The sequence below is a fragment of the Ictidomys tridecemlineatus genome, chromosome 2 (assembly GCF_052094955.1).
Source record: "Ictidomys tridecemlineatus isolate mIctTri1 chromosome 2, mIctTri1.hap1, whole genome shotgun sequence".
Classification (NCBI taxonomy): domain Eukaryota; kingdom Metazoa; phylum Chordata; class Mammalia; order Rodentia; family Sciuridae; genus Ictidomys; species Ictidomys tridecemlineatus.
The window spans coordinates 184905773-184921565 of NC_135478.1; the positions used below are offsets into that span (position 1 = coordinate 184905773).

Consider the following 15793-nt stretch of genomic DNA (forward strand, 5'->3'; position numbering starts at 1 on the left):
GCTTATTTGTCATGTGTTTTCAGTTCTCCAAAGAAGTTTATAGTTTATGATATATCCTCATTTGTTTCTTTCAATTGATTCCCTGAAGAGACATTTGTTTAACATCTACATGAGCCAGCCACAGCCTCTGCACTCTCAGAGTTCTAGCAGAGAAAGCAGATATGTAAACACGCAACGGTTGCAGAAAGCACTGAATGCTGTAATGAAGATTGTTCCAGACACAGTATTGGCACAGAGGATCATGATCAGCTCTGCTTTAGAAAGAAGATGCTTCAGTTTGAACTTGAAGTATATTAAAGTTCACCAGACAGGTTAGGATTGATGAATTTGCCAAGCAGAAGAAACAACAGAGGCAGGATTTAGGGGGTGCCCAAAGGAATCTTCTCTGGTACCAATGTCTGCAGAGGACTGGGAATTCTTTACATCTGAGACTAAATGAACCCTGATTTCTAAATTGCTAAATTTTTCTTCCTGCCTATGACTATTAGCTTGTGATTCAGTCCTTAGTCATAAAATACACAAGACAATCTGGAACAGATTGGAAATGGATTTTGTCTAGTTATGTTTAGGGGCTGTCTAAAGCATATGGCGTCAGTTACAAAACTCTGAAGCGGTTTGTTCAAAACCCAACCCAGCCATATCAGTTCAGGCTTTGATATTGTCAGTTATCACCAAGCATGCCCAGTAAGGAGTTGGTATTTTCCTGTCTTTGGCACACCATCCAAACTTAAGGGTAGTCTCTTTTCATAGAAGAAATTAAGATTCCATGACTAGTTAAAAAGAGGATGTCCTGGAGACATTTCAAGATATAAAATTGTCATTTTATTTTGTCTTAAATTCCCCATAGGTTTTAAATTAGCTCATTATTTCCTGAACTTGAATGCTGTTACTGGGATTTGATCATTACCATTAAGCAGTTGTCACAACTCACTGTGTGGGATGAAGCGACTCTTTCATTCAAAGCCAAGTCTGGCAAGTATATCCTTAGAGATAGATTACACATCTCCAGGTCTTCATAGTTTTAGCCTCAAAAGGCAGATGCTGTGAGTCTGCCCCCAGGTTGCCCCCCTCCTCCCAGCTGAAGTCACTGGGCCTTACCTCCTCTGCCACATGCTTCGCAGACCTGCCTTGTCACTGCTTCTCAAAAATCTAGGACCATGTGGTGTTTCAAGCTGATCTCCAGAATATGTCACTTCTATGCATTCATCAACAACTGTTCTGGGATCCTGCTGTCACCAATCAGATATGCTTGCCTGGCCTAGCAGAACTGAGCTAACCCCTTTAAAGTCAGAGGCCTGGTTTTGTTCTAGAACTTTGCAGTTGTTAACTTTGCCCAGTTCTGATACTTTGTTGTCCTTCAGGGCTTTTTCTTTCAAAGGCCAATGTTATCTTAAGGTTCCAATGTTCTGGCTAACTTTGAGATGTCCAAACAAGACACAGCAATAGATGCTACTAATTGCCACCATGTCCCCCTATCTTGCCCCAAGTAGGCCATTAAATTACAGCTGTGTACATGACTAAATGGTTAATAGTAAAAGCTGATCACCAGGAAAAAATATTATCGAGGGAGATAAATTGTTCAATAAGTTGGCTATTATTTTTTATCATTCCCTGTGGTATTCATAAAGTTTTAAAACTCCATTTTAATTGTACTCTAAAAAGTTTATTGAAATAAAAAAATGATATCATAATTTATAGAAAGGCTATATGTTCCCCAAAGTGTGTTTCATGAAATATAGGTTTTGGGAAAGTTAGTAAGTAGTTTTTGAGTAAAAAAAAATGCTGTAGTCAACTAAATAAATTTTGGTAAAATTTTAAAATATATTTTGCCTAATTAGTGGTAAGTGATAAAAGTGTTCTACAAACTTTACAATTTCAAAGAACTGATTCTAAGGAAAATGTTTAGCAAGTTGCCATTGTTAAAACTAAAGATAGTTCAGCTATTCAGAGAGTTTTAATTTCCTGAAGACAGTCATTTTCTGATGAAATGTCTTTCTCAAAGAACTTATGATGAGGAAATTAGATTAACTTAGCTGCTTAGCTCAGAAAACACTGAACTGAGAAAAAATGTGGGTTCATTTTTTCTATGATTGGTCATGAGAAAAAAAAACCCTCATATGCAGCAGCAAAGACCAAAACAAAAGAAAATACCACAAAGCTATATGGAAACAATTGTCATCCATTTATTATTTTTTTTAAAAATTATAAACAAGAGAAATATTTTGTGATGACAGACATCTATTTGGCAAAACTAAGAAATCATTCCTGGGAATGAATATGTTCTTGAATTAACTACAATCTTTCCTTTTTCAGTAAGCCACATACTAAGCCCATGATATAATCATGAATTATATGAATATACCCATGCCCTTTGTTCATTTATAGCAAATTTCTATGTATCAATAGCAAAGTCGTCATTCAGACTGTACAACTATTAAATTTATTTTCATCAGTGATCGTTGTAGCAATAGTTATGACAGCAAAGCATAAAAACAATCTGTAATATATACTAAACCATAATTTCTGGGGCAAGATTAAAGAACATTCATGACCTGTTACGTACATTTTGTATTATGTTTGTGCATGAAAACAATAAAAATATTAAATCTAGCATTGAGCTGGGCACAGTGGTGCATGCTTATAATCCCAGAAGCTCAGGAGGCTAAGATAGGAGGATTGAAAGTTCAAAGCCAGCCTCTGCAACTTAATGAGGTACTAAGCAACTCAGTGAGACCCTGTCTCTAAATAAAATACAAAAAGGTGTTGGGGATGTGGCTCAGAAGTTGAGTAACCCTGAGTTCAGTCTCTGATACCAATAACAAAACTACCATTGATCATCATGATTGTCTTATACCTTAGATAGGTTCCTGGAAATTTTACAGATTTTAGTAAGGAAACCTATACTTTAATTAGATCAATGGTTTTCAACAATACAAAATACCCTTCTCTAAAGTGAACATAACTTTTTTGTGATATTAATTTTCACAATGTCTGGCTGTCCATTTTGACTTTAATGCTTGTTCTTTGGAGAAATGGAGGTTAAAGTTTCTTGATGGTCTGGTTAAAATTTAAGCAGAGAGAATGTCATTTTTTCTTGATCAGCCTTTCAGGGAAATCTCCATGCCCCACTTAGGAGCACGTTGTTCTTGTCTGTTTTGAGCAAGGGGAGAGGTGTTGGCACTTGAAGCTCTTTGTACATTGATGTAGTTAAGGTTTCAAGATGGAAGAAAAAGAGTGACTTCTATCAGACTCACACACAAGGAGCAGGCTATGAGACCTGCCTGAGCACAAAAGTCCTAAGAGAGAGCAGCTGTTCAGAGGGGGTCCCCTCTGGCCATGAGCTGCCTTTCCATGGATATGCAAAGGCAGCTTTTACCAGCCAATTTAAAGTGACAAAGTGATAAGGGAACCTTCAGCCTTTTCCTTGTGTTGTAGTCCGGCTGGGTTAAATAACTGAGAAGTGACAAGCAACTTGAAGGTTGAATGGAAACTACTTTATTTGAGTGAACTCAGCAGGAACTGAGAACTCAAAGTAGCGGGCACCCAAGGTAGCAGGAGCCGCTTCTCTGCCAGACTGCAGAGGTACATATACCCAACTAATTACACAAAGCTTAACTTAATTGATATCATCTAGACACAGCAGTCAGTCATTAAGGAATCCTCATCATCTTAATGGCTCATTGGCGTTGGCTCAGAAACCACTCCTCCTAGCATACTGCCAGGCGCCATCTTAACTTGGTTGTGGCCCTCATCATACTTGCTCCAAGTCCATGTTTTAAAGAGATTTTTTAAATTTTGAGCATTTAAAATACATTTGAATTGTACAGATTCATGTCTTTCCTGCCTTCAGTGTGTTCAAGAGTGGGCAAAATGTAAGCTTGAGATGGGTAATTCCTACAGGGGGATGCTTTTAAGACAATTCCAAGGAAAGTAAACAAAATGAATGGTATAGATTACATTTCTTTGTTTCAAGTTACATATGTTTCCATTGTCCACTTCAGAACCCCTTAAAGAGCAAACTATTTTGCTCATAATTGGAGTTTGGTTTTTAAGAAAAGTAGAACAACAGCAACAACAACATTAGTGGAAACCTCTGCAAGTCTGGCAAAGAGATAATATCCCAAAATGCATGAAAATAGAATTTTCTCAACTGAGAAGTGACCATAAAATATTTCAACAGTATGAAAAATGAACAAAGAATTTTGAAATTATTTATGGGGTGAAAAGTAAAAGAGGATGAAATAATTAACTTACTAAAAATGGAAACATTGCTTCATTGACAGATAAATGGCACTAATAAATTCCCAAACTGTATGAATTATTTAACTTGTCTTTTTTTGGTTAATAAATGACAATATTTCTAATGGTCTTGAAAAACATGGACAGATTTTTCATGCTTAATGAATATAAATTTAAGGAAAATAAATGTCCTCAAAAATAAGAAAAAAATGATTATAATCATGCAACTTATTATTTGTCTCAACCATGTAGATTCTGTAGCATTTAATATTCATCTGAAGTCCTGATGAGCAAAATAAACCTTGCTTTCCATAGTGGACAGCCTTTTCTTGAGCTAATCATGAAAAGGAATTGTGTCCCAGAAAAGAAAACCAATTATTTTATGGAGTGGCCTGTAGCCCCGATTTGAATCATCAAGATCAAGCAATGACCTTTCTTTGGTTATATTTATCTGCCCATTTTCTACAGGAAAGGAACATTAATAGCTACATAAAGCTTCAACACATGTTGTACAGAAAGTACTATATAATTCTCTATTATTTCTGCCTGTAAATGACTACATGTCTAGCACTAGCCTGGGGCAGAATTGGCTGCCAGAAACTTGACCTGCATCATGGGCTTAATGAAGCTGTAACTTTCTGTTTATAATTCTTTCCACTTTTAACTAGTATTGTGTCCAGGGGGAAATGAGATAATGTGCCTCTCCTTTTGGGTCCACATAGGTTACGGACCAGTCCTCTGTGAAGAGACGAGTGATACAATCTGGACGCTGCTCAGGTTCTCAGTGACTTGCTCTGCCCTTGACCCTGAGGACAGTACAGACCTGGGCAGTTTAGAGCATCTGAGAGTTTTCACTCAGGGGAATAATGAGACATGGTTCCCTGTCAGTGTATGCTGACCCACAGACGTGAACATATACACCTGTCTACAATTTCCATCTGCCTTTCCCAGAGGACAGTGAACGAACATGGGTCTTTCCAGCATCTTTGATTTAGAAGAGTTTTCCTTTAACATTCTCAGCCTTTTGGGGAGCTTCTACTTTGGAAAATTATTATGGCCTTTACACTTTTGATTTGCTGGGTCCCTTTAGGTCACCACAAGAAGTTAAGGATGTTGTAGTTTTTTGTTCCCTAAACATAAGTAAGCCTTGATATTTTAAAAAAATCCCCACCCTTTGCAAAGCATTTGGTGAAGCATCACTAAGGAGATTCAAGAATAGATATTGTGCCCTCTCTGAGTGCCCTGGAATGTTGGCTGTCTGAGATGATAGATGCTGGAGAATCTCCTTTCTGAGCCCCTTCCTGCCTTACCTCCCTGAAAGAGGGGAGGGGAGCCAGCATGGGAGCACATATAAAGAGCTCTGGGGGAGGTGGGTATCTTGGCCTTTCTTACCTTTGCAGCAACAAGCTCAAGACTTCAAGCAAGTCCAGCCAAGTTTTACCCAACTGACAGGAAGTCCCTTTTCTATTTTCCTCTCCTATGTTTTCTTGTATTCCTCTTCCTGTGGACATCCAAGTGAAACAAGACCTCATAATCTACTCCTCAAAATCATCCTTCCCCTCCATACATGGTCATGTTCCCCCTGTTGTAAAATTGCCAATGGTTTCATTGGCTTTGTTTCCCTCATAAGAAAATTCAGTTTCCTCAGTACCATAAAATAAAAAGCAGTGCAGAAATGGGCTGGGGGATGATGGACTTGAAGTTCAAGTTTACCGAGCGCAGTTGGTGTCTTAATTTTCAATGGGAGCAGTTAGGGAGCATGGTGACCTCTGGGACAATATAGAATAGTCTATGCTCAGAGCAGAAGTCATGGTGACAAAGGAGAGGGAATTATGGCAAGATAGCCCCAGGACTCACAAGGATAAAGAATTATTTTAAAATGTGCAAGTGACTTGTGTGTTTGTGATGGAGAGGGAAGCAGTAGAAAGAATGAGTCTGAAGAATAATTAACTTACTGAGCAAGGACCTAGGGGATGGAGGTAGTGATGTCTGAGGGAAGTGGAAGGAATGGCTCTGAAGGAGGAGAGTCACCTCTTCAGAGAGAACAGGTATCTGTGATGGTCTAGAAGGACTTGGAGTCATTTTGCATTCATACTAGATAACTTTGATCTTGCTAATGATATATTGGAACTTTGGATATAAGGATGAAAGCCTACTAAGAGTGGAAAAGATCTGAAATGGGTGGATTGTGTCCTCTGGTGGTGGACCAGGTGTGTCATCTTTATTTATGATGGGCTGCAAGTCACTGGGTCTAAAAATAGAGCAACTGGCTTTAGAAATAAACAAAAGCCTACATTTGAGGTGGGAGTAATGCCGGAAAAAAATGTAATGGATGAATGTATCATTATCATCAAGCATGTATTGAAAACTTCCTGGGTACACAAGACTTCCTAGTGGTTCTTTGGAAAATGAATTACAAGATCTGTTACATGGCTCTGCTGCCTAATGGTGTTGCTGTCTTCAGCAAGGGTGTTCATTAATTTATGCAACAAACACTGACTGTCCCTATTGTCAACTGCTGTGTTAGGGGTGGCAGTTATAATAGAAAACAATACACTCCCTGACTCAAGTCAGATTTCAATTATCTAGTAACTTCTTTCCCTGCCTCCTTTACTAGCAGGATCAACTGAGATAATAAATCAGAAAGGTACTTTGAATCCTTTGACCTACCTGTCCCCATTTTCTCTCCACCCTCCACCCAAAACTGGCAACCACTGCTTTGTTCCCTATATTTGTTTATTTGATGCTTATTTATTTATTTTTTTAGATTCTACATGTAAAATCATGGAATTTTTTTTCAAAAAATAGACACATGAGATGATGGGTATGCTAATTTGTCCACTCTAGTAACAGAGTTTACTATATATGTATTTTATAACATGATTTGTATATCTTACATAGACACAGTAAAATTTATTTAAAAATATAAATCAGAATGTGTTTTAAACATTTTTAAAATCCAACTCTAGAAAAGAGTCTATAAGAAAACTATTTTTTTTTTCTTGCAACAATGGTCCTATTGTGATAATGAGCATAACATTGATTACAGTTTCTGGATAGAAGACTCCAAATGATGCTCTGTATCTCTCCCAGGCTTAGATCCTGTTATCGTAGACCTTTCTAGCCAGGCATGGCAGTCATTATCCCCTGGTGGGAAGCAGAGAGCGTGGCTTTACTGTGGTTATGCCATCTTTGCACTCACTTCCTCACATCTTCAGTGACTGGACACCCTATTCCTGTGGCAGGCTCCTCTGATGAAGATATCAGTGCTAAATCCAGCAGAGGCACAACACAGAACTGTCCCAGCAGCAGAGTATCAAGCATTGAAGTCCTTTGATCTTCAGCCTGGAGCATTCTTTGGGTGACCAAAACTTTGGAAGGACAAGCTAAAAGAATATGTGTGGTAATCAGAAGCCAGGTCAAAGGTCATGCTCTAGAGAGGATTTCTGGGAGTAGAATTAAGGAAATTGCCTTTTCTCTTTGATGTCTTGAGTCTAGAATAGGAAAAAATATTTCCAGAAATGTGTCCAGGACTTTTGTGGCAGTTTATTACTACTATTGTGGTCACAGAATTTCTGCATACTGCACCCAACTTTCTTTAGCATGCTCAGTATTGTTTAGTATTTCTGTATATGTAACATTAAATAATGGTGAGCAACAGTGGGACACAGAAAGACAGGGTCAGGGATCTTTCGCTTATTTTGTGTTAAGGCCAGGGAGATAGTCCCTTCCTGTAACAAGGATTTTTCAGACGAGAAAAAATATATTTATCAGCCACAGATTAGGTGAACAGACAGGAAAGAAGGATATGAAACTGAGGTCTGTTTTCCTAGGTGAGGGGTTGAATTTATAACTGAATTCAAGTATTAGATTCCTAGGGAGCTTGTCGGGTAGGGGTATGGACTAAGCACCCCTATCTAGATGTGAGAAAAGCAGCAAAAAGCTGTGAAGAAGGTAACTTCCAGGGCATTCATCCCTCAATCATTTATTTCTGTAAATTTTGTGTTTCTCTGGGTCGCTGGGCAAAAAGCACACATTCTAGAGTTTCTTTCCTAGGTCTGATCCTTGAGTTTCCCACCTACCTAACCTTCCCACAGTTCCCACATCTTCCCCTATCTTGTGGCTCAGATTTCTTTTTCTCAAAAATGTAAGATTTACTTGTTAAAGTCAGAAACTCTCACATGTTCCCATGAAGGTAGGTTTTTGTTGATTGATGTGTGATTTCAGGTCTTGCAGTGTCCACCTTTCTTCTCACCGCTATTCCTCGCTTTCTCTCAATCAAACTTTCCTTTGATGTGGATATTCTTTGAATCCTCATCAGAGGTTGAGTGCATGAGAGGGTGGCGGTCTCTTCCTGGCTACATCCTCTGGAACACCATTACCCTCATTGCCATTCCTCTGTTAACCTCGATTTTTCAATGTGTTTTTTTTCCTCTCCTTGGACCTGTGAAGTTCATTTCTGCTCTGCATTGCGTTGATCACCATAAGACTTTCTATTTAATTCCATTCAGCAAATATTTACTGAAAATTGTGCTCCAGCCAAGTGTGAAATAAAGATGTGATAAGACTCTGCATCTCTCTTTTTTTTTAAGGAACTTGGAAATTTCTGGGGACAACTGTCATGTGGAGAATGGGCCAAATGCTATATATAATAAATTTTGTCAGATGCACTGGAAAAGAGTTAATTGAAGGTATAGCCACATCCCCATGAAGCATCCTCAGACATCTCCATTTTGTCTTTTTCCAATTTCCAAGTTACTACATGACTTATTCTGGGCTTAAACCAGCATTCTCCACACTGTGCTCCTTGTAACACTAGTTCTAAGAGATGCTGTGTGAAAAAACAATTTCACGACCAATTAAGAGTAGGAAATGTACACATACTACCCAGAAGTTTCAATTCCATATATTCACTTTTTACAGATCTTATAGAAAAAATAATATTTCTCTGACCATAATCTTAGAAATATTACCATAATGGATTAATTAAATGATTAATATGATAATGTTAAGAAAATGCTGTGCGTTTGCAGAATATTATTTTTTATCATCATGTAAGAAGACCTTTCATAAAAGCTAGATTTTTAAATATCTGAACTTGTGCTGCTCAATGTGGTATCTACTGGACACATGTGGCCATTGAGCATTTGAAATATAACGGATCTCATATGAGATGTATCATAAATATAAAATACACAGCAGGTTTGGGAGATAATATGAAAAAACATTTAAAATATTAATAATTCTCATGACTATATATTGAAACATACTACTTAGGATATATTTGGTTAAATAATATGTTATTGAGATTAGCTTCATCTCTTTTTATTTCTATCTAATGTGACAACTAAAATTTTAAAATTACATGTGGATCACATTATCTTTCTACTGGATGATACTGCTCTTAGAAGATAGGAAATATAATTTGTTTTATTTAGTATTGTTTTACAGTTCATAAAAAGACTGTGTACTCAATGAAAATATTTACAACATACTGTTGGTTCAATTAATTTGAACTCCATGGTTTGGATTTGGTTGGGAAAGCCAGTGAATTGAATTAAATTCTCCTGGGTAGTCACACTTATACTCATTGTGATATCCAAGGTATGGATCATCCCTGTCACAAATCACAGAGAACATTGGCAGTACCTCAGCGATACTGATTTTACAATACCCCTAATTAGGATATTGGCTCCCAATCAGAATGCCAAGGTGCATTCCAAAGTGTAATTCCTGCTTCAAAACAATCTCTGGGCATTTAATCTACATTTGCTAAATGGATCACTCCTGTTGCTTTTGACACTATTGACACTATTCCTCAGAAGGCAAAAATAAAAAAAAATTAAAAAACAGCTGTTAAAATCCCCACACTTTGCTTCAGCAGAATCTTTCAGATGTGTACCCAATACTAAGGAAATAACTGATACAGATGAGGTTTTCAGTCACCGATAGGAATGAAACAAGATCAAACCACTTTTTGAGTCGTGCTCCATCTGTGTGGATTGTCATACCTGGCGATCTACATCTGTGAAGCAGTTATGCCAGTGCATGGTATCTTGCAGCCACCCTATCTTTAGCCAAGAGAAGGGTTCCCAGGGAGCTGTCCTTCACATGAGCATACAGAGAAGCCTGCAACTTGGCAAATTCCAGAGAGCAGCCCTGATAGCAGCTGACGGGAAAGCTGCACTGAAAGGAAAATGAGCAGGATGGGGCAGTACTCTCCAAATCCTGAGTCAGAGTGAAAACAGGGAACACCACCATGGAAAATCCACTGCAGATGCTTTTAATCAGATAAAAGTGTGCCTGCTCCACTCACACTAGCCATCCAAAGGGTATTATAAGGAAAATGGATCTGATATACTCATCTTTCATGCAGAAACATAACATGTACCCAAGAAACCATACTGAATGTAATTATCAAAAATCAGCTTTCATTTAAGAAGCTACAGAAAGCTTAAAGAGCTATGCATGCCCACGACATTCACAAGTTCACATTTGAACAATAAATAAACCTTCCTGTCTTGTGAGACTGGTCCAATAGTGTCTCTTGTGATCCTCTAGTTTAAAGATGCCAAGATATAAAGTACTGAGGGTCTGGCTTTGTTAAATAATAAAATATCGTCTTGTCTTTCACATTATAAATACTACCCCCAAACACTGTTTATTGACTTCTTATTGTACTCTTATTCTAAATTATGTCCATCTTTCTTCGTCACAATCAAAATAATTTCCATTATTAGACTTGAACTTTGAGACACATTTATGAAATCTTCTCCCTAATGTTAAAAAAAAAAATTTCCTATTGGCATTAAACAAAAGCCTGACTTTTAAGGTTTTTATAATTTGGCTAAACCTACTAGTCCGGCGGTATTACCATAATAAACTTTGTATACTTCATGGACTAGCCAATTTGGGCAGCTCACTTTTTCACCTCTGTGGCCAACCAGGCTCAGCCTCCATCTATGTGCATCCAAGTCCCATTCAGTGTCCACGGCTTAGCCCAGTTTATGGTTCTTCCAGTAGCAGTGAATCTGAGTATGTGCATGTGCATGCATGCACATGTGCACACACACACACACACACACACACATACACACACATACATACATACATACGTGATTATAAATAAGTCTGTCTCAGTTAAATCCTAGACCTGCTAATTATTATGTGACCTTACCCATTAACTTCTCATTACCTTGATTTTCTATAATGTAAAAATCAGGATGATAACAACATCTACTTTATATGTTTACTGTGAGGAATAAATTAGCTTCCTAAAGTGTTTAGAAAAATTCTGGGTATGTCGTATGCCCTTTGTAAGTGGTTTCCAGAATTTGCAATAGTAGTCATAGTAAAGGTATTAGTGATATCATTCTTATTTCTGCATCCTGAACAGCACTTCTTGGGATCTTGTACATTGTACATGACCAATAAACACAGCATAAAAGAGTAAGTAAAGGAATATAGAGCAAGAAAATTTAAAACAACAATCAATGCATTAATTTGTTACTACTTTAAAAAACTGTCTTAGAAATTCTATCTTAACAATACCAGGACTTATTAGGCACTCTTTATAAAGACAGTATCTTCTTAAAAAGAACTAAAATAAAAATTAAATAAGCTGGCCATTTGTAGATTAACTGCTTTTTGAAAATTCATTGCTTTAGTATGTAATTCTGGAGAAACAAACACTGTACTTGTATTTCACATCCTTATACTGCAATAAACTACAATAAATGTACACAAAATGAAAATTGAGCTTGGTCAAGGCTACGTGTGATGACACTTGAGTAGAATTTTGAACTTTCCAGATTGCATTTATGCCCATTCTCTCATTAAGGATTTCTGGCTCTAATGAGCTAGACTTGTGGAAAGAGTTTAAAAATAGAACTGAAAAGAAAAGAAAATTGCCATGTGATCTGAAATTCAGCCTCATCTATTCTCTGTCAGTGGACAGAGGCAGGGGAAATGCAGAACCATTCCTCAGCTTTTCAAAATCTGTGTTTTGCAAGATGGGACTGCTGCCTTTTCAGTCAGAGTATTTTCCCCTGCTGTCTTATAACTATGTCCTGCACTAAATTTAACCTGTCCCCAGACTACCATTTAATTCTCACAGCTGGGAGACAGAACTGGTCCAGCAAATCTGTTTTCCTACGGCACCTACAATTCTGCCCTTCAATAATTTGTTTTCTCCACGAAAATGGTCTCTAACTAAGCTGTAATAGATTTTGCCACATGGTTGCTTCTTTAATCAGAGAAGAGTTTATTAATCGTGCTATTTTTCAAAAGCTACGGATTAAGCACTTGCCTGATGGCCTGAAGGTAAAGTGGTGCTGCCTGCTTTACTGAGCAGCAGCCTGCAGGTAGCTTTTGCAAGGGGTTCTTAACAGAATGCATACAGCTAGTGCCAACTGAGCAGACTGAAGTTTCACCCCACCCCCAAGCTCTTAGCAACAGACTGCTCACAGCAATCTTTTCCCCATCACGTTATTCATCAGGACTAATCCAGCAACCAATAGCAAAATTCCTTCCCACTCCCCAAATCCCAAAGCAGCTAAATTATTTCTGAAAACTGAATGACACACTTGGCAGAAGAGCGTATTCTACCGCGAGGCATTGCTTACAACAAGATTTACTTTGGCCTCCTGAACCAGCAGACCCACTAAACACCATTGCCCCCTGCCTTCTAGGAAAGTGGCATCTTAAGCCACACAGTCGCTTTGTGTGTTAATGTTCAAGGCACCAAAATAACTGCCAAGCAACTCATCGAGGCTTCCTGTACTCAAGAAAACCCCTGTTTCGCGGAGGCCAATTTATAGTGTGCTCATAAGAACACACATTCAGACCAAACACCAATGCCGCTTGAGGTTTTGTTAGAAGTCAAGGCACCAGGAATAAGGAGTGAGTAGTGTTTTTGAAAGAAAAAGTAAACTTACAATTATTTGATTCATCGTTGCGCTGAAAGTGAATATTTTCTGCAAAATTCCCAGCTGTTTGGAAATCCTTTAAATTTCTCAAATATATGTGTGAATTTCCCTGGCCTCTTAATGGTCACAGAGGTAGAGATGCATTGAAATGTCCTTGAGATGAATTTAGCATTGATTGGCCCATGACTTGTCCAAACCTCTCTACATCTGGCTGCAAAACAAACATTAAAGCAGCACTTCATATTCTCAGCTTAGCATAAGAGTGTTAGATGCATTTCTCTGTTGATCTAAAATGACCATATTTAAAAAAAATTCAAACCTTATCTTGAATTGTGAACATTAGCTCTGCTAATGTGCCTTCAACAACTAAGACTATTTGTTTGTTTTAATATGTGCTAGTACATAACAGAAGCTGCTCCCATAATCCCCAAGAACAATTAGATTAATTAAAGCATGGAAAGAATAAATGAAAAATATTTTTAAATTATCTTGTTTGTCCTAACAATCAGGCTGCTAATTCTACACAAGGGTATCCTGGGTTCATCTTGCAGTTATCTGTGTTGATCCTTTATTATGTCAGTTGAACGGGTCTGGGGGTCTCACATGTTTATTTTTGCATTTCCTACTTCAAAAAATTAATAGACTAATTAATAAAAACAGAAGACTAGTATACTGGCTTTCCCACTGTAATAAAGGAGAATAACATAATATTTGCAGAAAAACTTTTTTAAAAAGTGATGTAGAGAATCATTTTAGTTCTTCTCTAATGAATTTATAAAACTAAAAACTTCTTTTCCTTTATGATATACCAGAAAGTCACAAAGCATAAACCTTAATTCACTTCTATTCTTCACATTGCATTACATGTTTTAATAAGCAATGAGACATACAAGTTGAAAAGCTCAATAGCTGGTAATTAGAACAATCATCAGTCACAGTTTTGCTATGTGGAAACAATATATGCTCTGCTTCAATGACCTGGAAAACTGGTAAAAATAAATGTATTATCTGGTCTATGGTAAATAGGTTACTTTTAATTGGTATTATTCAGGTAAGTGCCTGAATAGTAACTGCTACCATTTACAAATTTATTGCTGTCACAAATTTATGCTTGTTCACCCATGTTAATAGAGACCGTGATGCTAATTTCTAATTCTTATTTTATTATACACATATAATAAATACATATGATTTATTTCTGAATTTTTATGTCAGGCATATCTTACTCTTATATCCCAATATTACAGGAAATATGTAGCTGTAGAAATTTGTCAGAAATCATAACCAGATTTAAATCTTTAATACTAAGAATAGATAACCATTCCTTCCTCATCTGTAGAGTTTACAACACTTGCACAATGTGTTTATGCAATGGATATAAAGTACTCAATCAAGCCTACCACACAGTAGGTACTCAGGAAAGGGCAACTCCCTTCTCTTTCTTCTGTTCTATATCCCTTCCCTGCCAGGTGCTTGTGGGCCCCTCTAGGACCATGGAGCATACTATGTCATGACTGAAATTTTCAGGTGATACATGAGAAGAAGAAATAAAGGCATAAATTGAATTAATGTAATTTTGATTTTATTAGTTGAAATGATCCAATAGGAACTTTGATACAAAAGAAAGAAAAGCTTTTACATCCACCAAATAGCCTTAAAGGTATTACAGCGCTATCAATGGTTTATTTTCTCTACTAAAGTAACCCAGATTGTTCACATTTTCCATCATTTAGTTTGGTATCTTTAATAAATGTTGGCTGGCCTAGCAAGCTCTCATATTTCATTTTTGGTTCTTTCTCTTTTAATTTTTTTATTAAACATTTGTTCATATGCATTGTAAAAACAAATAGAAATTAACCATGGTGATGGCTAAAATATAAACCACAGATTTGAGTCAGCAGAGATCATTTTGGGTAACCCAACATTCCATGTCTCTGTGTTTTTCAGTACCTTCATTGGCCTATTAAATGATAAATGAAAGAGATCAGAAGAGCAGAATACAAATTAATCCCTTTTAAGAGTTCTATATGCTGTTGCTCAGATCCCAGACCCAAAAAGAAACTTGATCTAGGTTTTGAAAGTACTTTGGTGTCTCAGAATAATTTTACTTGATCAAGTTCCCAGAAAATACATGGTTCAGACTGGTGACAAATTGTCAGAAAGTTAGGGGGAAGTGCTCAGCTTCTCCTCAATTGCAAATGAAAATCTTACCTATTTTGTTTATTCTTTAATTTTGAGACAAGTGCTTTCTCTTTTAACACTAATGACTAATGTGCATTTATTAATTGAAGGTACATGTTTTATATTCAGACATACAACTGAATAAAAGATCATTTTTTCTCCAAATTTCTCCATCATTTTCTTCTTCTTCTACTTCACTGATTCCTAAATAACATGGTGTGGTGGTTAATAGTTGCAAATTTAAACATAGCACTGAAGCCTAATAAAATTTCCCCTCTATAATTTCATTCTGTTTCTGGTTCTCACTACACTAGAAATGGAACCACTGTACAAGATATTTTCAATGCATTGGTAAAGGGAAACTTATATTAATTGTTGTCTAGAAAGTGTTTTGGTTGTGCCTCCAGACAAAAGATGCAACAACATTTTGACTAAAACATTTATTA

General features: G+C 37.0%; 1 protein-coding gene across 5 annotated transcripts in view; it reads right to left on the minus strand.

The window, feature by feature from the left end:
- The window catches only part of Cped1 (cadherin like and PC-esterase domain containing 1), a 250834-nt gene that overhangs the window by 57587 nt on the left and 177454 nt on the right, over window positions 1-15793 (minus strand). Inside the window, exon 16 of one of the 5 annotated variants that reach the window (XM_078040312.1) lies at window positions 7229-7733. The exons of 3 other annotated variants lie outside the window; for them this stretch is intronic. In XM_078040312.1, the coding sequence (XP_077896438.1) occupies window positions 7698-7733 (36 nt within the window). In that variant the 3' untranslated portion in view covers window positions 7229-7697. Of the gene's footprint in view, window positions 1-7228; window positions 7734-13260; window positions 13378-15793 lie in introns of those variants that run through there. One more of the 5 variants, XM_078040310.1, reaches the window with a different exon arrangement.